The following is a 23,013-nucleotide window of genomic DNA, read 5'->3' on the forward strand; positions in this document are numbered from 1 at the left end:
TGAGTGTATGATGCTTATTTGTATTTCAAAGTCTAAATTGATTCTTCATTTTTATTTTTCAACCTTTAGAAGGAAGTACGAAGTACCTATTTACATGATTTGTCTAGGTTGTTTTATCAAAATAGATCCATGATTAAGGGAAACAAGCTAGTTTCTGTCTAAGGAATGACCTGTTTCCTATGATTATTGAAAAGATTTTGTATGTCTGGCTAGACTCCAACTGTTGGACAAATCTAGGTCTTTGTCAGACCACCACACCGGGGAATGTGTATGATGGCCTGACTCACCTAGATCTGTCCAACCGTCGTATCATGAGTTGGTTGCCCAAGTCTGAATTTCCCAGTGACCATCAGTTGGCCTACCTCTTTGGTAATTTGGGTTTGAAATTTGAATCCCCATGTTTTTTTTTTTTTTTTTTTTTTTTTTTTTAAGAAAATCCATCTTAAATTTTCAAATTGATAATAGTCCTTGATGTAGATTTTAGGTAGCCTTATGAGGGGCAGTTGTTGTGGTTTATATTGTATTGTTTATTTTATTTTTTGCTGCTCTCTCACTTTCCAGGAACATTGCAGAGCAAACAGAGGCAGCTATGGACAAACTTGTTATTCTGTTTGGAACAGAAATCCTTAACATTATTCCAGGCAGAGTCTCCACTGAAGTTGATGCTAGGTAATAACTAGTTAAAAAAAAAATAATAATGAATAAAAAATAGGGAACTGTTACTACTGAGTGCCACGGATGGGGAAAATGCATAAATGCTTGTCACAAATGTCGTACCCCGCTTAATATACTACGTTAAATTTTGTGACTTGACTTGGACTCGAACGTTGGTTTTCTCCTTCCTTCTTTCTTCGATTTCGGGACAATAAGACCTTAGCAGTTCCAGTTCCCTCTATCAAACCTCTTGAAAAAAGACCTTCGACAAATATACGGTGACGTTAAACATCACAGACAGAACTTACCCGATTTCTCACTCAACATCTGATCCACAGGGGTTGTAGAGTTCTCCAGTTCCTCCAAGAGTTTGGGTCCGATGGTCATCAGATCGCATCCCGCCAGGGCCAGAATTTCTCCTGTGTTTCTGAACGAAGCGCCCATAACGACAGTCTTGTAGCCGAACTTCTTGTAGTAGTTGTAGATTTTGGTCACCGATACCACGCCTGGGTCTTCTGTGGGAGCGTACGTCTTGGTGCCTGTGTTAGCCACGTACCTGCAGGAGGAGAGTGACTTTGTCATTTGGTGATATTGATCAATGGAGGACAGCCAGACGACATAAAATTCTTCTTTAAAAAAAAAAATAATAATAAAAAACTGACTTTTTCCTATTCTGTCTTCCTTCTCTCTTCGGTTTCGTGACGATAAGAAAAAAAGAGTGAGAGTTAAAGACAGAGAAAAAGGGAGAGAAAGAGAAAGGAAGAGTTTCAGCATAGGATCATAAAGAGGAAAGTTGAGAGAATTGTCATAGTACCTAAATAAAAAACATCTACCATCTAAGGTAAATCAAAGTTAGGGGGCCAGGCTAAATAGCTTGGTTGGTAGCGCGTCTGCCTTTTGTAAGTGCTAGGCCGCAGGGTTGATTTCCGCCCGGGGCGGATTTTATCCTGAACGCATGATGTTTGTTCTCGGAACGGCTGACTTTTTCCTATTCTGTCTTCCTTCTCTCTTCGGTTTCGTGATGATAAGACCTTAGCAGTTACAGTTTCCTCTATCGAACCTCTTTTTTTTTCTTTTTTTTTTTTGCATAATTTTGCCAGCGGCCAGAGGCCGATAAGATAAATGATTTCCTGGCCATGAACAAACAACGTATGATTTCCTGGCCATGAACAAACAACGTATGATTTCCTGGCCATGAACAAACAACACTTACTTTCACCCCCCGTTGTAAAATTACCAAAAATCACATCATAGGTACTTTTTTTAAGAGAGAACCATTAAAGGATCTGTTTCGTATACTAACCAGTCGAGGATTCGTCCTGCAAATGGAGAAATGAGTGTGACGCCAGCCTCAGCACACGCCACTGCTTGAGCGAACGCAAACAACAATCCTGCTATTGAAAGACCTAACAAATTATGTACAAAGTTACAAAGACTTCAGGTTTGCGAGCTCTGAAAGCAGCCGATAGCGTTGGCCTCGGAACAGCCCATTTCCATGGCATCAGAGAAAAATTTATTTCGTTGGCCATAGCAACCCATTTAAATGGTCTCAGAGAGAAAATAATTTCGTTGGCCATACTGAGCGAGCTATTTCGTTGACCATAGCAACCCATATCAACGGCCTGAGAAAGAAAATAATTTCGTTGGCCATAGCAATCCATTTCAATGGCCTCAGAGAGAAAATAATTTTGTTGGCCATAGCAGGCTATTTCAATGGCCTCAGAGAGAAAATCATTTTGTTGGCCTATCAGTCCATTCCAATGGCCTCAGGAGATGAAAAATCATTTCGTTTGCCTCAGAGCAACTTTTCAAGGATCCTCAAAGCAGTCCGCCGCTCATTTCTTTCTCGAGGAACTTGTACTCCTATGTCGCCAGGGTAGGATAGGAACCTTGCTGAATTTACTCGAGGAAGTCTTGTGAGACGCTGTGTCCGACACCGTCCTGCTGGGGAAGAAAAGAGGGAACATTGTTAATGATAAATATGTAATAGATATGTTGTACCTTTAATAACTAATATGTAGGTTCATATACTTTTTTTTGTATTATAGGTTACAAGGAACTGTAACAACATCTTATCGTCCCGAAAGCGAAGAGAGAAACAAGACAGGGTAGGAGGAAGCCCTTCCGAAAATGAACTTTATTTATTCAGGATGAATCGGACTTGTAAGGTCCATCTCATCAGCAAAAAACATGCTTGTTGCAGGTTGCTATATCTCGTACAATAGTTACCTCACGAGATGTTTGGCGTTTTCGTCCTGCCCGTCAGCATTATTGTTGTACACATCCAGATAGTCTTCTGTCTGTGTGGCTTTGGTGGCGTAGCTCACATGTCGGTTTTGCTTGATGGCGTTGATTTCATTGCGAAGATTTTCGATGATCTTGTTTTTCTCTTCCGATTCACGCTGTAGTTGGAGTACCTGGAATAAATATGGCGTAGCTCACTTGTCTGTTACGTTTGATGGCGTTGATTTCATTGCGAAGATTTTCGATGATCTTGTTTTTCTCTTCCGATTCACGCTGTAGTTGGAGTACCTGGAATAAATTCGAATATAAAAAAATAAATCTATTTGTTAAATAAATAATCAATAATTGAAGATTTTTAATTAATTGTTATCTATTACCTATTAGGTATTGGATCCGAATCAAATTAATTATAATAATCCGTGGATCCGGATTATAATTAATCTTTGAAGCACGCTTCAAAGCTTTTGGATAAATTGATGTGATTTTGAAGCATGCTTTACTGCAGTATGGTTCAAAACCATCTCAATCGACATTATACATGAGGTAACATGCAGCATGCTTCAAAGTTTTTGTATTGGAATGACATGATCTTTGAGCGTGATTCATGTTGCCTGAGTGTAATAGCGCCTATATCATATTAGTACAATTTAATCGCCTAGTTCTTATTTTCAAACCTGGGACCTCTTCAACCTTTTCCACATGACTACGTAGAGGATTCTCAAGGATACTTACCTTCTCCTTGAGATCTTGTAAGTTCCTCTCATCTGAATATTCAGAATCATTACCTAAAAAAATACCTACTGATTTTGGTAGGTATTTGCAAGATAAATTGGTATTTAGGTAGAAGAATAAGTATAAGTACCTAGGTATGTACGTCATTATATCTAAGTAGGTACCTATAATTATTATTATTTTCTGAGCCAGGTCTACCACCAAATCAACATAATATTGGATAGGTAGGTTTATTTATAAATACGTCTTTCATCTTTTTCAGTTACCGCTCTCAAACTATATATGCATTATTCCGTGTTTACCTTCAATAATAACCAAATTAGTCTCAATCTACGGTTTGGTTACAAGTTCATCCCATAACTTACCTGAACTAGAAGCCTGCTGAGGCACATGAGAGATCGTTTGATATGAATGATGTCACTATTGAGAATATCATAGGTGTCTGGTTGCAGCCAAATTTCTGGTTCTACCGGTTTTTCGATCTCCAAAGGCTCCGACTGAAAAGAAGAAAAATCAAGGTTGCTCAACACGTGAATTACTATTATTATCATAAAATCTTTTTAATAAGATATATCTTAACACTGACCACTGACCGAGATATGATTATGTACCTATCCTCATACAATGTCTGCAAATAATGACGGTCTACTGCTTAATGCTGAGGAAAACCATGAAATATTCGTAATTCTGATCCAGGTCTAAGGTCTATGATCAGTAGCTACAGTAGTTATGATATTGGATAGTCTTCTGTACAAAACGTATAGTTAGGGTTAGGATTTTTACTTCGTAATTGGTTCTACAGGGTGGTCTGGTACATACGAGTAGGTGACATAAAACTCATTTAATTCTGCTTAAAATTGGCTCAAGTTTAGGTAACTTTCGAATCACGCAATTTCATTGCCTAACATGGGTGAAATCAACCAATCCTTGGAGAAAAAAGGTCTCAATTCACAAAGGATGAGTTTCACTAACCTTCTATTTAGGCCCAAAAACAGCCTGCTAGCTGAACAGCTCAGTTAAGCCTATACAAATCAAATCGAACTTAACAGAGGCGCAGACGCACTACCAACCAAGCTAACTAGGCTGGCTGAGATAGGTACATTACTCGTAGTTATAGTTAGTAAGGGAACATGGTACCTACAGTACCTACACATATCTTTCCCAATTATGAATTTGTTACTTTTTACCGACATAAAGTCAATAAAAAAATCGATTTAATTCTTCTTCTTAATGGTACCTACACATAATATATCTTTCCCAATTATGAATTTGTTACTTTTTACCGACATAAAGTCAATAAAAAAATCGATTTAATTCTTCTTCTTATAAACGACCTTGCACTTTGTTTATTTTGACTGCCAAGGTAGCTAATGTTTTTTTTTTTAGGTCAGGTAATATACATAGATATATATACCTAGGTATATCTTTACCTACTTAGATAGGTACTGCTATGAACTTGTGACCTTTAACCATATGTTATGAACTTATCACATAATGCCACAAACTATACAGGTAGGTACCTATGTATCTACATAATTATGTCTTAGGTAATGGTGAGAAGAAAATCCAATACAGTCATCCCTACTCTCATAAGTATACATTACATACATAGGTAGGTATAGTTATACTGATAATGTAATGTTACTGGAAAATTATAGGATTACATCAGTAATTACTGAAATCTATTTATCTATCTCTTTTTATACCTAGTTATACCAAGGTATCTACTGACCCTTCCCTACCTTATTATTATTATTGTCTATTTCATAACATTATTACTGCTTGATATCAACCATCAGGGCCGAGGGACAGGGCTTTTTTTGGCATCTATGTGAGATGCTACTTTTTTTAACTACTGTCAAGGTCAAAATCTTGGAAGGTAGCGCGCCTCCGTTGTAAGCGCTCGGTTCCGGGGTAGATTGCGCTCGGGGCGGATTTTATCCTAAACCAGATTAGGTTCGTTCTCGGAACGGTTGGTTTTCTCCTGTCCTGCCCTCCAACAACCTTCGATTTCGGGACGATAAGCCCTCAGCAGTTACCAGTTCCCTCTATTGAACCTTTTTTTTAGCCAGCTTTGTTGTCCCTGATACTAACCACACATGACGTTTCGTAACTAAGAAGATCTACTGGAGATTCATTTTATTTAAATCTACCTTTTTTGTTGACTTTAAATTCGCTTACCAAACAGGTGTTTTGCGTGAATACATCACGATTTACGAAGGATATGACTATTGCCCAAGGCAAATGGCGATATTCCGCAAGTGCATCCATAAACGATCCCCCTACATCCTTTCCTGACCATATACAAAAGTCATGGTCATGGCATACATGTTTCTTACGAAACTTTCAATTTAATGTCTTCATGGGAGCTTCTTTTCTTCAAAAGCTTCTCCTCAGTTTTGCTGGACAGACAGGAGGAAAGCATATTAACATTGACCGCGTTTCCTGCTTTTCATATTGGACGAATACTCAGGTAAAGGCACTTTTATAGCAAGTTTGCAGCTTTTGTAGTGTAATCGGATTAGCTTTTCAGATGATGGTGTGATTAAAATTCTGTTTCGCCCTCTCCAGGGCAATTTACCCCAAGTCGGAGTCTAACGCGCCCTCAACTTACCAAGGATAATTTACTCCAAGTCAGGGTCTAAGATCTTGGGCTCTCAACTTACCACTTTCTTTCGTCTAGAAATGAGGGATGAGGATCGTTGTGAAAAATTTCGGTTCTCAGCCTCCTTCTGCTTCTCTCGTTTAGAATGGCCATTCCTTACAGGCGTGCTACTTCTCATTGGGATCCTGAAACCGGGGAAAAGGATATAAATTTAATTATTACCTACTTTTTTTACTTTCTGTTATTTTTCAAGAAAATATCCCTGGTGTAGGACAGCTGATGCACTAGTATCAGAATAAGACAATGAATGTCAGAATGGCTTAGATCTGAATAAATGAGAGCGAAGCTGCAAAAGTGTTAGGGTTTGATAGAGGGAACTGTAACTACTGAGGTCTTCCTGAATATCGTCCCGAAGTCCCGGAATATCGTTCCGAAACCGGAAAGAGAAGGATAGGATAGGAGGAAAGCCAGCCGTTCCGAGAACGAACGAACGAACCTTATCTGTTTAGGGTAAGCTTCACCTCAGGTGGGAATCCCCGCGACCTCTGAGGTCTTCCTGAATATCGTCCCGAAGTCCCGGGATATCGTTCCGAAACCGGAGAGAGGATAGGATAGGACAGGAGGAAAGCCAGCCGTTCCGAGAACGAACGAACCTTATCTGTTTAGGGTAAGCTTCACCTCAGGTGGGAATCCCCGCGACCTGACGCTGAAAACGCAGGCACGCTACCCTCCAAGCTAACCAAGTTGGCATAAATTTAATTTCTAAATAAATAATTATTCTATTAAAATGATTTTTTTTTTTTTTTACAGATTAGATACTTCATTTGAAGAGTTACTTAGATCGGGCAAAGTCCCCTCAATGGATGCGGCATTTTCGTGCTGAACGCTATCCCTTGATGTTAAGCACCGTCGAGCAAGTCTTGTATTAGGACAGGTGACCTTCAGGGACTGCCAAGAGTCAGAAAGTAAAGGCAAGTTGGCATTAACTTAGCCACCCATTAGATAACTCAGCTAACCATTGACTCAGTTAACCTTGGTGACAAAATGGTTATTCCTACTGCCCTACAGCTGAGTTGTATAAAAAAATCGTGTAAAATGATCGTGTTATGGTAAAATAGTAAAAGTATCTCACAGGTCTCTAAATTTCAGAGGTCACTGCGGTTTTGGTTGTCACAGCATATTTTAACCTTAGCCGTGGTATTTTAGTACTCCTACTGAACGGGACGCCGGGACACCCCCTGAAATTCGGGACTGTCCCGGCCAATTCGGGACGTTTGGCAAGCCTATACATGTAGGTATTTGTAGGTAGTAATAGGTATCTATATCGTCTTGTCTTTCCAATATCTAGGTATCAGCATACCTACATGTTTCTTAATGAAATAATCCTTGTTAAGCCAGCGGTAAAAGTACCTACCTCCTGTGTTTAGACTCATATTCTGCACTTTTATTTACATTCAAATGATCCGATTCAAATTGAAACTTTCAAGGCTATTTCAATAGGTATGTTGATTTACATTCCTTATTACTTTGCTGTGAACATTAATACTTATAACGTTATAACAGTAAAATAAAGCTCCAAGTCTCCTCTAATGTGGTCTATAACTACCAACTTTGCGCTAGGCCGCGGGTTCGATTCTCGTCCGGGGAGGTTCGATCTCGGAACGCCTGGCTTTTTTCGATTTCGGGACGATTTTATATTACCTAAATACCCACTTACTGATTTTGGTAGGTATTTGCAAGATAAATTGGTATTTAGGTTGAAGAATAAGTACCTAGGTATGTACGTAATTATATCTAAGTAGGTACCTACCTATAATTATTATAATTTTCTGAGCCAGGTCTACCACCAAATCAACATAATATTGGATATGTAGGTTTATTTATAAATACGTCTTTTATCTTTTTCAGTTACCGCTCTCAAAATATATGCATTATTCCGTGTTTACCTTCAATAATAACCAAATTAGTCTCAATCTACGGTTTGGTTACAAGTGTTCATCCCAAACTATTGAACCGTAGGATTCTAGAGTAGATTTATTGCAAACTATTTTTATGTATCTTCATACAATGTCTGCAAATAATGATGGTCTACTGCTTAATGCTGAGGAAAACCATGAAATATTCGTAATTCTGATCCAGGTCTAAGGTCTATGATCAGTAGCTACAGTAGTTATGATATTGGATAGTCTTCTGTACAAAACGTATAGTTAGGGTTAGGATTCTTACTTCGTATTTGGTTCTACAGGGTGGTCTGGTACTTACGAGTAGGTGACATAAAACTCATTTAATTCTGCTTAAAATTGGCTCAAGTTTAGGTAACTTTCGAATCACGCAATTTCATTGCCTAACATGGGTGAAATCAACCAATCCTTGGTGAAAAAGGTCTCAATTCACAAAGGATGAGTTCCACTAACCTTCTATTTAGGCCCAAAAACAGCCTGCTAGCTGAACAGCTCAGTCAAGCCTATACAAATCAAATCGAACTTAACAGAGGCTGTTAGAGTGGCCTTCTAAAGATTGGAAAAATATTGGTGAAATTCACTCATGTAGTTTTGTCACACCATGTCCTTAGTTGCTTAGAGTGCTAGTTTTGTCTGACAATATTTCACCCAACTTTTATCTGATCCACTGTTCAGGATTTCTAGGGCCCCCTATATGTTGACTAGCTAGAGGGGATACCTAGTGTCTACTAGAGCGGCAATAACATACACATTATAGGAAGCTATGAAATCATCGAAAATATTGGTGAAATCCACTCATTTAGTTTTGTCACACATGTCCTTAGTTGCTTAGAGTGCTCACAATATTTCACCCAAGTTTTGTCTGACAATATTTCACCCAACTTTTATCTGATCCACTGTTCAGTATTTCTAGGGCCCCCTGTATGTTGACTAGCTAGAGGGGATACCTAGTGTCTACTAGAGCGGCAATAACATACATATTATAGGAAGCTATGAAATCATCATGAAGATTCGTCATGGCTCACCATGTCTGAAATGTAATTCATCATCCTCTCGCATTGACCATCTATATGTTGACTAGCTAGAGGGGATACCTAGTGTCTACTAGAGCGGCAATAACATACACATTATAGGAAGCTATGAAATCATCATGAAGATTCGTCATGGCTCACCATGTCTGAAATGTAATTCATCATCCTCTCGCATTGACCATCATTTCTAACATTGGTACTTGGGTTCCTCTGATGATAGGTACGAGTAAGCAGTAAGACCTAACATTGGTTGCTACTTGGGTGTAGAAGGCTGACTTTGATGATAGGTAAGTTAGTATAGATGTTGCTGTCACTTGGTGTGAGTAAGACCTAACATTGGTTGCTACTTGGGTGTAGAAGGCTGACTTTGATGATAGGTAAGTTAGTATAGATGTTGCTGTCACTTGGTGTTGGTGGTCCTATTACGCCAGCAGATATTGAACAATTGAACTTTGCGCTAGGCCGCGGGTTCGATTCTCGTCCGGGGAGGTTCGATCTCGGAACGCCTGGCTTTTTTCGATTTCGGGACGATGGTATTGAACTTTGCGCTAGGCCGCGGGTTCGATTCTCGTCCGGGGAGGTTCGATCTCGGAACGCCTGGCTTTTTTCGATTTCGGGACGATTTTAAGACCCTAGCAGTTACAGTTCTCTTTATCAAACCTCAAAAAAAAAAAATCAAATTTTCCGATACATTATGTCCGCTATCCGGCTTGTGGTTTGGAATGTTACCACTGTGGGTCAGTAGAGAGTTTGGAGAGACTAGTCGACCAAAACGTGTGGTCCAAATCTTTGTTAGAGTCTACAGTGCAGACCTGGTCTGTAATAACACAGACCTATCAGACCACATGAAATGCTCTGATTCCTATTACATCATTTGTATGGTCTGTTTCAACAGTGCAGACCTGGTCTGTAATAGCAGACCTATCAGACCACATGAAATGCTCTGATTCCTATTACATCATTTGTATGTGGTCTGTTTCTGTTTCCTAAATTTTTTGTTAGAAATCATTTCGCTGCTTGGAATTGTATCCGTAATTTCAAAATCAATAGTTGTTGGTAATTATAAGGCAGGCCTAGGTCATTCTAAGTAGTACCTATCGTAGGTTTGAGTGCCTATGCCCATGTATGTACAATTGTACATACCTATGTACATACATAGGTATTTGTAGGTAGTAATAGGTACTTATATCTATAACTAGGCTTGCCAAATATCCAAAATGTCGATTCGAGACGCGAATCCGCGAACATAATTGCCAAATCCGCGAACATAATTGCCAAATCCGCGAACATAATTGCCAAATCCGCGAACATAAGCGCTACCTACCGTAGGTTTGAGTGCCTATGCCTATGTAGGTACAATACTTGTACATGTACATAGACATACCTACATATGTACATAAATAGGTATTTGTAGGTAGTAATAGGTATCTATATCGTCTTGTCTTTCAAATATCTAGGTATCAGCATACCTACATGTTTATTAATGAAATAATCCTGGCTAAGCCAGCGGTAAAAGTACCTAGGTACCTACCTACCTCCTGTGTTTAGACTCATATTCTGCACTTGTATTTACATTCAAATGATCCGATTCAACTTGAGAAACTTTCAAGGCTATTTAAATAGGTATGTTAATTTACATTCCTTATTACTTTGCTGTGAACATTAATACTTATAACGTTATAACAGTAATATAAAGCTCCAAGTCTCCTCTAATGTGGTCTATAACTACCTACCTATTGAATATCTTCATTCATATTTACGAGTATACAGGGTGGTTCGTGATTTGCGAACCACGCTTATATCTCAGAAACGGCTGGGAATTAAGGAATGAAATAAACGGCATCATACAAAAGTCATGGTCATGCCATACATGTTTCTTACGAAACTTTCAATTTCATGTCTTCATGGGAGCTCCTTTTCTTCAAAAGCTTCTCAGTTTTGCTGGACAGACAGGAGGACAAGCATATTAACTTTCCTGCTTTTCATATTGGACGAATACTCAGGTAAAGGCACTTTAATAGCAAGTTTGCAGCTTTTGTAGTGTAATCGGATTAGCTTAGTTTTCTCAGCCTTTGTAGTCTTAGTTTGTCTAGTGATTGGTATTAGTATAAGTAGGGCCATCGGCTTTAATAAACGCCCTTGGTCACTGCGACCTGGTTAGATCTTTTGTGACATTTTTGTCTAGTGACGGACTTTGGCTTAGTTTGTCTACCAGTGACTATGGTGGGTAATCTTTCCTTATCACGGAGGCCCAGGTCCGAGGGTTCAACTTCCGACGGGATTGAAAAAATTTACATTGCTATTTCTCGCAATTAGTAGGGTAGGTACCTAGCCTTACACTCGTATTTATGAACAAGATCTTAGATCAGTCTCAAGTCAAAATTGACCAATCAAATGCCTTGAGACTATGCTTAGCACGAACTTAAGAGCCAGCATTTTGTTCATAAATATGGGTGTTAGTCCTTGAAAAATCTTCGTTTTGTTTTTTATTCCTCTGAATAAATAGAACATCCTCTAATATCCTATCTGCAATACTCTGCGTCTTGTCTTTCCAATATCTAGGTATCAGCATACCTACATACATGTTTATTAATGAAATAATCCTGGTTAAGCCAGCGGTAAAAGTACCTACCTACCTCCTGTGTTTAGACTCATATTCTGCACTTATATTTACATTCAAATAATGATCCGATTCAACTAGAGAAACTTTCAAGGCTATTTAAATAGGTAGGTATGTTAATTTACATTCCTTTTATTACTTTGCTGTGAACATTAATACTTATAACGTTATAACAGTAAAATAAAGCTCCAAGTCTCCTCTAATGTGGTCTATAACTACCTACCTATTGAATATCTTCATTCATATTTACGAGTATATAGATACCTACCTACTTATTTCTATATATCTACTTTATCTACGTACTTATAGTACTTATCTACATATTTCTCTACTATACCTACCTACTACCTACTTACTTATCTAGGTACATTACATACATAGGTAGTCCTAATTCCTAGCTCGACTTAGGCATGTCTAAATAAGCTAGAATCTAACAAAAATACCTCTAGTTATGCATCTGAAACTTTCTAATAAGGACAAGACATTGCGTGTTCCTCATAATACAATTATAACTTTTTACAAATTACAACAAAAATGCTATGCACAGAACCTCGACCCCACTAACTGATGCTTTTGTTTGGGATATCTCACTGAACGAAGTGAATTCACGGTCTCCTGGTCTGTCAGACACTCAGACCTAAGTCTGTCAGATACTCAGACCTAAGTCCGTCAGACACTCAGACCTAAGTCTGTCAGACACTCAGACCTAAGTCTGTCAGACACTCAGACCTAAGTCTTTCAGACACTCAGACCTAAGTCTGTCAGACACTCAGACCTAAGTCTGTCAGACACTCATACCTAAGTCTGTCAGACACTCATACCTAAGTCTGTCAGATACTTGGACCCAAGTCTGTCAGATACTCAGACCTAAGTCTGTCAGACACTCAGACCTAAGTCTGTCAGATACTCAGACCTAGTCTGTCAGACACTCAGATCTAAGTCTGTCAGACACTCAGACCTAAGTCTGTCAGACACTCAGACCTAAGTCTGTCAGACGGTCTGAGCGTGAGTGGTCGGCATTAGATACCATTAAGTGCTTCCACACTGAATGTTCACTTCTCGTTAAATCATAACCATTCTTTTAAACTTGACTTCCTTTCTAATAATTTAGAACTCACGCGAATTCGGAAATTCGTGGAAAGTTTACTTAATTTCGTTTGAAATATTGCTCGATCGTAAAGTTTTCCCAATGGGTGCCCCATCTAGTTTGCCTGTCTGTCCCTCGCTAACTCTCGAACGCTTGATCCGATTTTGTTGACATTTGGTGGATGATGTTCATTTGTTACGATGTTGATTCTGGACCCTTTTCTTCTTGTCTGCTTTCTACTTGGCCCCAACACCCGTAGGGGCGTTTTTCTCAGTTGTACCATTCACAAAACTAAGGAACACACTGTTATTTCATCCGTAGGGGAATGAAAATCTTATACCGCATGCCGGTCAGTCACGGCTCAGACCATCTGAACGTGTGTGGCGGAGGAAGCTTCAGGCTCAGGTCTCCCGTACGGTCTAACAGACCTTGGTTGGAAACGTTTTCCGTCACACACGGTCTGCTGGTCTGTCAGACACTCAGACCTAAGTCTGTCAGCCACTCCTTAGTCCCTGACACTCCTTAGTCCCTGCCACTCCTTAGTCCTTCTCTTCCGTGGTCAGCAGACCGATATTTTCACGAGAAAACAGGGAGGACACCAGCCTGAATTCTCCCTTATTAAAGAAATAGCAAAGGTTGAGTGCGAAGCGCATCCACTCTTCAAATTTTTGTACCCAAAATGTCAGCCCAAAGCAATCATCCTCTGATTGAGAGGCTGACGAAAAACGCCGACTCCGTCTGAACACGGGGAAAGGCGAAGAAAAAGAAGATTGTGAAGTAGGTATCTAAGTACAGGGAGATATATCCCCCCTAATAGCAAAGGTTGAGTGCGAAGCGCATCCACTCTTCGAAATTTTGTTCCCAAAATGTCAGCCCAAAGCAATCATCCTCTGATTGAGAAGCTGACGAAAAACGCCAACTCCGTCTGAACACGGGGAAAGGCGAAGAAAAAGAAGATTGTGAAGTAGGTATCTAAGTACAGGGAGATCTAGGTACTCTTGGTCATCATCTAATGATTCTAATGTGAGATCTCATTGCACCAGAGTTTCGCCATGCGCGAAAGAAACAATGTGAACTTTGAAATTACTTTTGATTCAATTTTATGACCATTGCAAAATTTAATGATGAACACCGTACATGTTGCGAGGTACCTACCCGTGCGGGGAGAAAGTTACACCATAAGGTAAACCTGTGGTGAATTAAAATTATGATGTAGTAGGTAGTCTTGAGATTATGTTCTGGTGATTCGTAACTTATCGTTACTAGTCTTGAAATCAAGTTATGATGATTCGTAACTCAACGGTCTAATCTTGAAATTTATTTAGTCATGGTAATTTGTAACTCAACGGTACGTACCTAGGTAGATTGAAACTCTGGTTATTCGTAACTTGGTCCCCCGTGATACAGGAAGGCCGACACTGGCCGCAAGTCTGTCAGACACTCAGACCTAAGTCTGTCAGACACTCAGACCTAAGTCTGTCAGATACTCAGACCTAAGTCTGTCAGACACTCAGACCTAAGTCTGTCAGACACTCAGACCTAAGTCCTGTCAGACGGTCTGAGCGTGAGTGGTCGGCATTAGATACCATTAAGTGCTTCCACACTGAATGTTCACATCTCGTTAAATCATAACTATTCTTTTAAACTTGACTTCCTTTCTAATAATTTAGAACTCACGCGAATTCGGAAATTCGTGGAAAGTTTTTGTGAAAAAAGTAGAAAAAAAGTTCATGTTTCCTATTTTTAATAGGCTCCTAAATATATGATAGGTAAATAGATAGATAGACAGTATAGGAGAGAGCCAGACCTTCCGAGATCGACCATTATCGCTTCAGGATAAAATCCTACCCGGGTGGGAGTCGAACCCGCGGCCTAGCGTTTACAAGGCAGACGCACTTTGTCTAGTGAGGGACTTTGGCTTAGTTTGTCTATCAGTGACTATGGTGGGTAATCTTTCCTTATCACGGAGACCCGGGTCCGAGGGTTCAACTTCCGACGGGATTGAAAAAATTTATATTGCTATTTCTCGCAATTAGTAGGGTATAGGTACCTAGCCTTACACTCGTATTTATGAACAAGAGTGATCCTTCTTAGATCAGTCTGAAGTCAAAATTGACCAATCAAATGCCTTGAGACTATGCTTAGCACGAACTTGAGAGCCAGCATTTTGTTCATAAATATGGGTGTTAGTCCTTGAAAAATATTCGTTTTGTTTTTTATTCCTCTGAATAAATAGAACATCCTCTAATATCCTATCTGCAATACTCTGCAATCTGCATTACATATTTCCATATTGTAGCATGACGATCCGAGTTAGCTCTGTGCTGAGAGTATGAATCATGGATCGATAAATAAGTAGCTGTAAAACAGATATCTCTTACCTATACATAATCCCTATAATTACCTATCTAAATATCTATTCCTATAGGTAGATATACGAGTATGAAGGTACTAAGATAAATTTTATGACTGTACCTCTACACATTATGACCCATAGCTAGGCAAATTTAATACCTAGGTACCTAAAGTATGTATATTGTAGCTTTATGAATAGAAAGAAATTGTAGAATGGACTAGAATAGTGCATAGAATAGAATTGATTAGAATGGGTAGAATAGAATAGTGCATACTTGGGATAGAATTCATTAGAACGCAAATATACGATGGAATACCATTGTATGAAGCTTATAGCGGTAGCGTTAACCTCGCTCGAGGTTAATCAATAGTTAACCTTAGTAGCTGTAAAACAGATATCTATTACCTATACATATCCCTATAATTACCTATCTAAATATCTATTCCTATGGGTAGATATATGAAGGTACTAAGATAAATTTTATGACTGTACTTCTACACATTATGATTATGACCCATAGCTAGGCAAATACCTAGGTACCTAATGGTACTCTGAGTATGTATATTGTAGCTTTATGAATAGAAAGAAATTGTAGAATGGACTAGAATAGTGCATAGAATAGAATTGATTAGAATGGGTAGAATATTACCTATACATATCCCTATAATTACCTATCTAAATATCTATTCCTATAGGTAGATATATGAAGGTACTAAGATAAATTTTATGACTGTACCTCTACGTCCTCTACACATTATGACCCATAGCTAGGCAAATACCTAGGTACCTAAAGGTACTCTGAGTATGTATATTGTAGCTTTATGCATAGAAAAAAATTGTAGAATGGACTAGAATAGTGCATAGAATAGAATTGATTAGAATAAGTAGAATAGAATAATGCATACTTGGGATAGAATTCATAAGAACGCAAATATACGATGGAATACCATTGTATGAAGCTTATAGCGGTAGCGTTAACCTCGCTCGAGGTTAATCAATAGTTAACCTTAATTCAAAGCGAGCTTATCAACATTCCAATCTCAATGAAGACAAGATCATCAATCAGTGATTAGTAATTAATCGATAGATATGTGGATTCTTTGGCTCAGGCAAGATATTCTCATTAGTTATATAAGATAATATAGGGCAAACATTAACTGGGGCCCGCGTTCCATAAAAAAAAACTTTACACTTTGTCTTTTGCACTTTTTTTCTTATTTGGAAGAGTCCCCCCCTGGAGGTTTGATAGAAGGAACTGTAACAGTGGAGGTCTTCCCGAAATCGTAGAGAGGATAAGGGGGTAGGATTAGTAGGATAGGAGAAACCAGCCCTTCCGAGAATGAACCTTATCTGTTTTGGATAAATTTCAACCCAGGCGAGAATCGAACCCACGGCCAGGTCTTTGCACTTCGCATCACGTGACCTAAACCTGTATACTTTGCGTTTTTCTTGTGATTTAATGACCACATAAACTGATTCTGGGGTAAAAGGACAATTTGGTCCTATTCGAGTAGATATAACTCTCCGTATTGTTATTTTCACTACCCACATGTCCACATAAAGCAGGTTAGGTTCTTGGACCTAATGGCTCAGGCTGAAACCTCCCATGCTGGTCACAGGAAGAGAGCTTGTGATTTAATGACCACATAAACTGATTCTGGGGTAAAAGGACACTTTGGTCCTATTCGAGCAGATATAACTGTCCGTACTGTTATTTCCACTACCCACATGTCCACATAAAGCAGGTTAGGTTCTTGGACCTAATGGCTCAGGCTGAAACCTCCCATGCTGGTCACAGGAAGAGAGCCTATACACTTTGCGTTTTTCTTGTGATTTAATGACCACATAAACTGATTCTGGGGTAAAAGGACACTTTGGTCCTATTCGAGTAGATATAACTGTCCGTCCTGTTATTTTCACTACCCACATGTCCACATAAAGCGGGTTAGGTTCTTGGACCTAATGGCTCAGGCTGAAACCTCCCATGCTGGTCACAGGAAGAGAGAAATTAGAGCCAATATAAATTAACCTCAACAAAAAAGATGATGTGAAATTATGCATGAGATCCTGCAGGCGAAGACCTCGCGTTAGTTTCTCACATACTGGCACTAATGGGTAAAACTTGCGCGAATAAGTAAAAAAAAAAATGTAATAATAATTATAATAGGTAAAATAGTCAAGAGTGTGTGTTTACCTAACAACCTTCTCACGCCTGATTTCTAATATTAGGGCCCATGGTTCTCTCACAATGTTTATAATGGGTATGTTGGAGCGAGGTCGGACACATAGGGGTGAGAATGTTTGAAGTTTAAATCGCCTTCCTGGCACTTATTAGTTCCTGACACTCCTTAGTCCCTGACACTCCTTAGCACTCCTTAGTCCTTCTCTTCCGTGGTCAGCAGACCGATATTTTCACGAGGGAGGACACCAGCCTGAATTTTCCCTTATTAAAGAAATATGAAGTTTAAATCGCCTTCCTGGCACTTATTAGTTCCTGACACTCCTTAGTTCCTGGCACTCCTTAGTCCCTGACACTCCTTAGTCCCTGGTCCCTGCCACTCCTTAGTCCTTCTCTTCCGTGGTCAGCAGACCGATATTTTCACGAGGGAGGACACCAGCCTGAATTTTCCCTTATTAAAGAAATAGCAAAGGTTGAGTGCGAAGCGCATCCACTCTTCAAATTTTTGTACCCAAAATGTCAGCCGAAAGCAATCATCCTCTGATTGAGAGGCTGACGAAAAACGCCGACTCCGTCTGAACACGGGGAAAGGCGAAGAAAAAGAAGATTGTGAAGTAGGTATTTAAGTACAGGGAGATATATCCCCCCTAAATTATTAGGTACTCTTGATCATCATCTAATGATTCTAATGTGAGATCTCATTGCACCAGAGTTTCGCCATGCGCGAAAGAAACAATGTGAACTTTGAAATTACTTTTGATTCAATTTTATGACCATTGCAAAATTTAATGATGAACACCGTACATGTTGCGAGGTACCTACCCGTGCGGGGAGAAAGTTACACCATAAGGTAAACCTGTGGTGAATTAAAATTATGATGTAGTAGGTAGTCTTGAGATTATGTTCTGGTGATTCGTAACTTATCGTTACTAGTCTTGAAATCAAGTTATGATGATTCGTAACTCAACGGTCTAATCTTGAAATTTATTTAGTCATGGTAATTTGTAACTCAACGGTACGTACCTAGGTAGATTGAAACTCTGGTTATTCGTAACTTGGTCCCCCGTGATACAGGAAGGCCGACACTGGCCGAAAGTATGTATTAGAGGACATTTAGTTCCGAGGTAAAAATTCAAGGAAAATTCCATAGGTTTCATAAAGCTGCCATTTCATCAAAATTTACCTTTCCTTCTTTGTCGATTGATTGAAGGGTTCTGGGTCTGGTAAGTATACCTACATAAAATCCTGTAGGATATTTCGGTATATTTTGCTTTCCTTCTTTGTCGATTGATTGAAGGGTTCTGGGTCTGGTAAGTATACCTACATAAAATCCTGTAGGATATTTCGGTATATTTTGATCTTTTAATTTCCATAAAATTATTATTACCTATTTGTATGAGTATTGGCACAAGGAGAATAAATTTTAGTAATAATACCTATGCTGACAGTAGGACGACATATTCTGTTACAATGCAACCGTAACCCGCTTCTTGCTGAAACCTCAAAGACACAACGGTCTGTCTTCTTGAATATTTTGGTATAACTAATAAATAGGTATGTAATAAACTCGTGCCTATTAAGCTAGCCTGTTTTTTTATGCTTGGATTTAAACCTATAACTAATAAATAGGTATGTCATAAACTCGTGCCTATTAAGCTAGCCTGTTTTTTTATGCTTGGATTTAAAATTAGTATGGATTTTTTTTGTGGACCGTTAGGATTAGGCATGGGCATGATTTGGTATTTGGTAGTCCATAGTCCTATTATTAGATTTAGTTTCTAAGTAAGTCAAGAAGCAAAGTCTAAATTCTAGACTCTAGCTTTAGAATGTAGAATGACGCACAGCAAAGGAAATCGGAAATACAAAGCACAAAGAATTCCTAAAAGTGAGTGCATTTGCTTAACTTTTATTCTGTCCTTTCCTTTTTACCTTCTTCTAAAAGTGTTGAACGTGCCAATTGATCCCTATTCTGCACCATTTGATGTAAGGTGGAATCTGGAAGTTGGTACCATTCTCCCTAGTTCTTCTTCTTAGTTCTTCATCCATCATGTTCTCTTTCTACTCTTTTTCTTCCCCACCCGTTGCAGCTCCCCTAAACCCCATTTTTTCCCTAAAAAAATTGTCCAAAAGTCGTCCCTCGCGTTTGACTTACCGTCTGGTGGGAGACTTCATGTAGCTTTCCACTCGAACCACTCCATCCGTTCCATTTCCGTTCATGACTTTGGTCTGATTTAGTATGGATTTTTTATTTTTGTGGTCCGTTAGGATTAGGCATGGGCATGATTTGGTATTTGGTAGTCCATAGTCCTATTATTAGATTTAGTTTCTAAGTAAGTCAAGAAGTAAAGTAAATTCTAGACTCTAGCTTTAGAATGTAGAATGACGCACAGCTAAGGAAATCGGAAATACATAGTCACAAAGCACAAAGGATTCCTAAAAGTGAGTGCATTTGCAGCTTCCTTAACTTTGATTCTGTCCTTTCCTTTTTACCTTCTTCTAAAAGTGTTGAACTTGTCAATTGATCTCTATTCTGCACCATTTGATGTAAGGTGGAAGTTGGTACCATTCTCCCTAGTTTTTCATCTATCATGTTCTCTATCTACTATTCCCTCTTTTCGTCCCCACTCATTGTAGCTCCCCTAAATCCTCTTTCTTAGCTGAAAAAATTGTCTAAAAGTCGTCCCTTGAGTTTGACTTACCGTCGGGTGGGAGACTTCATGTAGCTTTCCACTCGAACCACTCCATCCGTTCCATTTCCGTTCATGACTTTGGTCTGCTTTCCAGAGCTGGCTCCAAAAGTCGTCCCTTGAGTTTGACTTACCGTCTGGTGGGAGACTTCATGTAGCTTTCCACTCGAACCACTCCATCCGTTCCATTTCCGTTCATGACTTTGGTCTGCTTTCCAGAGCTGGCTCGGTTCTCTCTCATACTTCTTTGGTTCAAGGTCAAACCAATTAGCCAATCAGAAGACACCCGCCGGGCAAGATTTTCCAAAGAGAAACACTTCCAACTGAGGTTATTAAATTGATTGAATTATTTCATGTTGAATCGTTGACACACTTTCTATTTATCTTTGTTTTTTTTTTTTTAGTTTTCAATTATTCTCAGAGTTTTTTTGTTCTGTTTGCCTATTCGTGTGATGTTCTGCATGCATGTGACATGACTTGATTTATTCACGAGAGTTTAACCTGGTTTTAAGAAAGAGAGTTGAGTTTCAAACGATCTTGAATGTCATGTTTAGAGTCATGCGGATCATTTATTATGATTAGACATGGTCATATATTATTATCTACACTTGTTATATACTTGGTTGATATGATAACAGATCTTTAGATGTGACTTTTTTGTGCCAAGACCTAGGTATCTAGTAACTTGTCGTGAGAATATATTGTGAGAAATGTCATATCTACAAGGAAAATCTCCTCTTGTACAAGATCTACACATAGGTTTCGCTAGAAAAATTATGCTGTCACTACACTAATTGCGAATGAAATAATGAACTTTGATTTTAAAGATAATCAATTCAATTTCAAAATTTGGGAAATTTGACACATCCACCAGACGATGTAATTTTAGCACATCCACAAAAAAGATAGAAAATAATAATTTTGATTATTTTTAATTTGGTATTTCAATAATTTATTAGTTTTAAATTAAAATCACAATTACAAAAAAAAAAAAAAAAAAAAATCCCAAAAAAAAACACCCGTAAAAGCAAATAATTTGTTTTAAAATATAGGTATCAGTTTGAGGAGACAGTTACTGCATATTTTACTCTGAACACAAGTAATACATATGAACGTACTCTGAATACCTGTCGAAATTATCGTGATGGGTATTGATATTTCTGATCCTGTGAACTCTGTGTTTATTAGAATTAGGTAGGGTTTAAATCCACATGATGATTTGACTGGAATTAGGTACCATTTCTTCAATAAATTGATAAAACTGGTATTATGAGGCGTAATGTATTGATTGTATTGATACATACCGAAATTTGTCACCACTAAATAGCAGTTTAACCATGCTCGATGTTGCTTAACTTCAGCGTTTTATGAAGAAAGGATTTATCGTTGTCCCTGCCTGATAGTTAAAGCTGGTGTGTACAAAGGAAATTAAATGGTACCTAGGTAGTTCTTTTATTTTTTAATTGCAAAAATACTCATTCAGAACTTAAACACTAAAATGAAATTTAATAATATTTAAAGATTTTTTGATAAAACAAAAAAGACCAGATTTTTAGCTACACGTGATAGGTACTTTGTAAAACTTTCCTGTTATAGTCATTGCTCAGTTATTATAATTAATTATATCTACCTATTACAAAGATAAATAATTGGAATAAAATCGGAGTTTTATTCGCATAAAAGCTCCGGTCACAAATATACCTGGTTGAAAAAATCGCGAGTTTCAATAACGAACGGCAATACGTACGCACGGTTTAGAATCATACACACAACTGACTGACTGACAACATAAACCGAACACTAGCAACAAGTTAGAAGTAAACCATTGAGACTTGGAAGAGATCTGAGATCAATGGGAATTCTGAAGAACTCAGAAGTGAGTAGAAGAGTTAGATAGCTTCTAACAATGGTGAAAATTTAAACTTGGAAAATCAGATAATTTTTCAAAAATCAAACAAAAATTCTTTGAAGAAATACCTAAATAAAAAGGACTTAAAAAAAGACGTAGAAAACAAAGCATAATGAATAATGAAAAGGCACCCGAGAGACTTAGTGGATGTTGCTCATTTTCTCAATCAGATAATTTGTGTATGAGGGTGTGAGCCAATTTTCTTATACAGTGAATTAGTGGAGATGCCCAATGCCCATTCAAATAGAATCAGTGGATGCGCCCATTTTCTCATACTGTGAATTAGTGTATCAACCTATTTTCTCATAGAATGCGTTAGCCCTAATAGAGTGCATTGGTGGATGCGCCTATAATAGTCCCTCACCCAGTAAATCAGTGAATGTTTCATTTCTCTTTCTAAGAAAATTATCAGTCCTATACATTATCCGCCCATTCTACGAGTAGAACGGAAATATTTATCATAGTGGTCGATACTTAATGCTCTAACCACTTGGCTTCTACCTATAAGATACTGACTCAGAAAAAAAAAAACACTTTGTCAAAGTAGAATAAATTATTGTCATTGTACTTTTTAAGTAGCTTTAACTTGATCAGAGCTTTAGATGTAGGTAAGTACTATGCTTTATCTATCAGACTTAGGATACAGAAACATGACATGAAAGATTGACTCTCTTTCAAGTCTGAAAAAACCTATTGGAAACTCTCACCTTTTTAGGTTAAGCTTAGGTATTGAATTGTTGAATAATTTTTTTTTTTTTGATTTTCATATGTTTTAAATTTTCCTTTTACGTACACGTAGTTAGATAAGGAAAAACTATTTTTAACAATACCTACCTACTTAAAATGCAAAATAATAAGACAAAAAAGACGGTCCACATTTTGTTCCTCAAGGATGTCTGAGTGAATGACATTTGGAAAAATGAACAACAAAAGGGCAGTCAGACTAAC

At 38.2% G+C, this 23,013-nt stretch overlaps 2 protein-coding genes and 1 long non-coding RNA gene across 3 annotated transcripts; all 3 read right to left on the reverse strand.

Moving 5' to 3' along the window:
- Nucleotides 1-945: 945 nt before the first annotated feature.
- LOC113467046 (probable transaldolase) lies at nt 946-2,151 on the reverse strand. The gene is made up of 3 exons (XM_026822963.1): nt 2,106-2,151; nt 1,958-2,060; nt 946-1,210 (listed from the first exon to the last, which is right to left on the reverse strand). Exons 1-3 carry the CDS (start codon nt 2,149-2,151, stop codon nt 946-948), a joined length of 414 nt encoding a protein of 137 aa, XP_026678764.1.
- A 114-nt stretch (nt 2,152-2,265) lies between these two features.
- LOC113467042 lies at nt 2,266-3,076 on the reverse strand. The gene is made up of 2 exons (XR_003391257.1): nt 2,884-3,076; nt 2,266-2,598 (listed from the first exon to the last, which is right to left on the reverse strand). It is a non-coding gene; the product is annotated as an uncharacterized LOC113467042 (long non-coding RNA).
- An 841-nt stretch (nt 3,077-3,917) lies between these two features.
- LOC103508317 lies at nt 3,918-21,024 on the reverse strand. The gene is made up of 5 exons (XM_026822964.1): nt 20,359-21,024; nt 20,169-20,236; nt 6,297-6,420; nt 3,996-4,127; nt 3,918-3,932 (listed from the first exon to the last, which is right to left on the reverse strand). Exons 1-5 carry the CDS (start codon nt 20,395-20,397, stop codon nt 3,918-3,920), a joined length of 378 nt encoding a protein of 125 aa, XP_026678765.1. The 5' UTR covers nt 20,398-21,024.
- Between the last annotated feature and the right edge of the window lie 1,989 nt (nt 21,025-23,013).

The sequence above is a fragment of the Diaphorina citri genome, unplaced genomic scaffold (genome assembly GCF_000475195.1).
Source record: "Diaphorina citri unplaced genomic scaffold, Diaci psyllid genome assembly version 1.1 scaffold387, whole genome shotgun sequence".
Taxonomy (NCBI): domain Eukaryota; kingdom Metazoa; phylum Arthropoda; class Insecta; order Hemiptera; family Psyllidae; genus Diaphorina; species Diaphorina citri.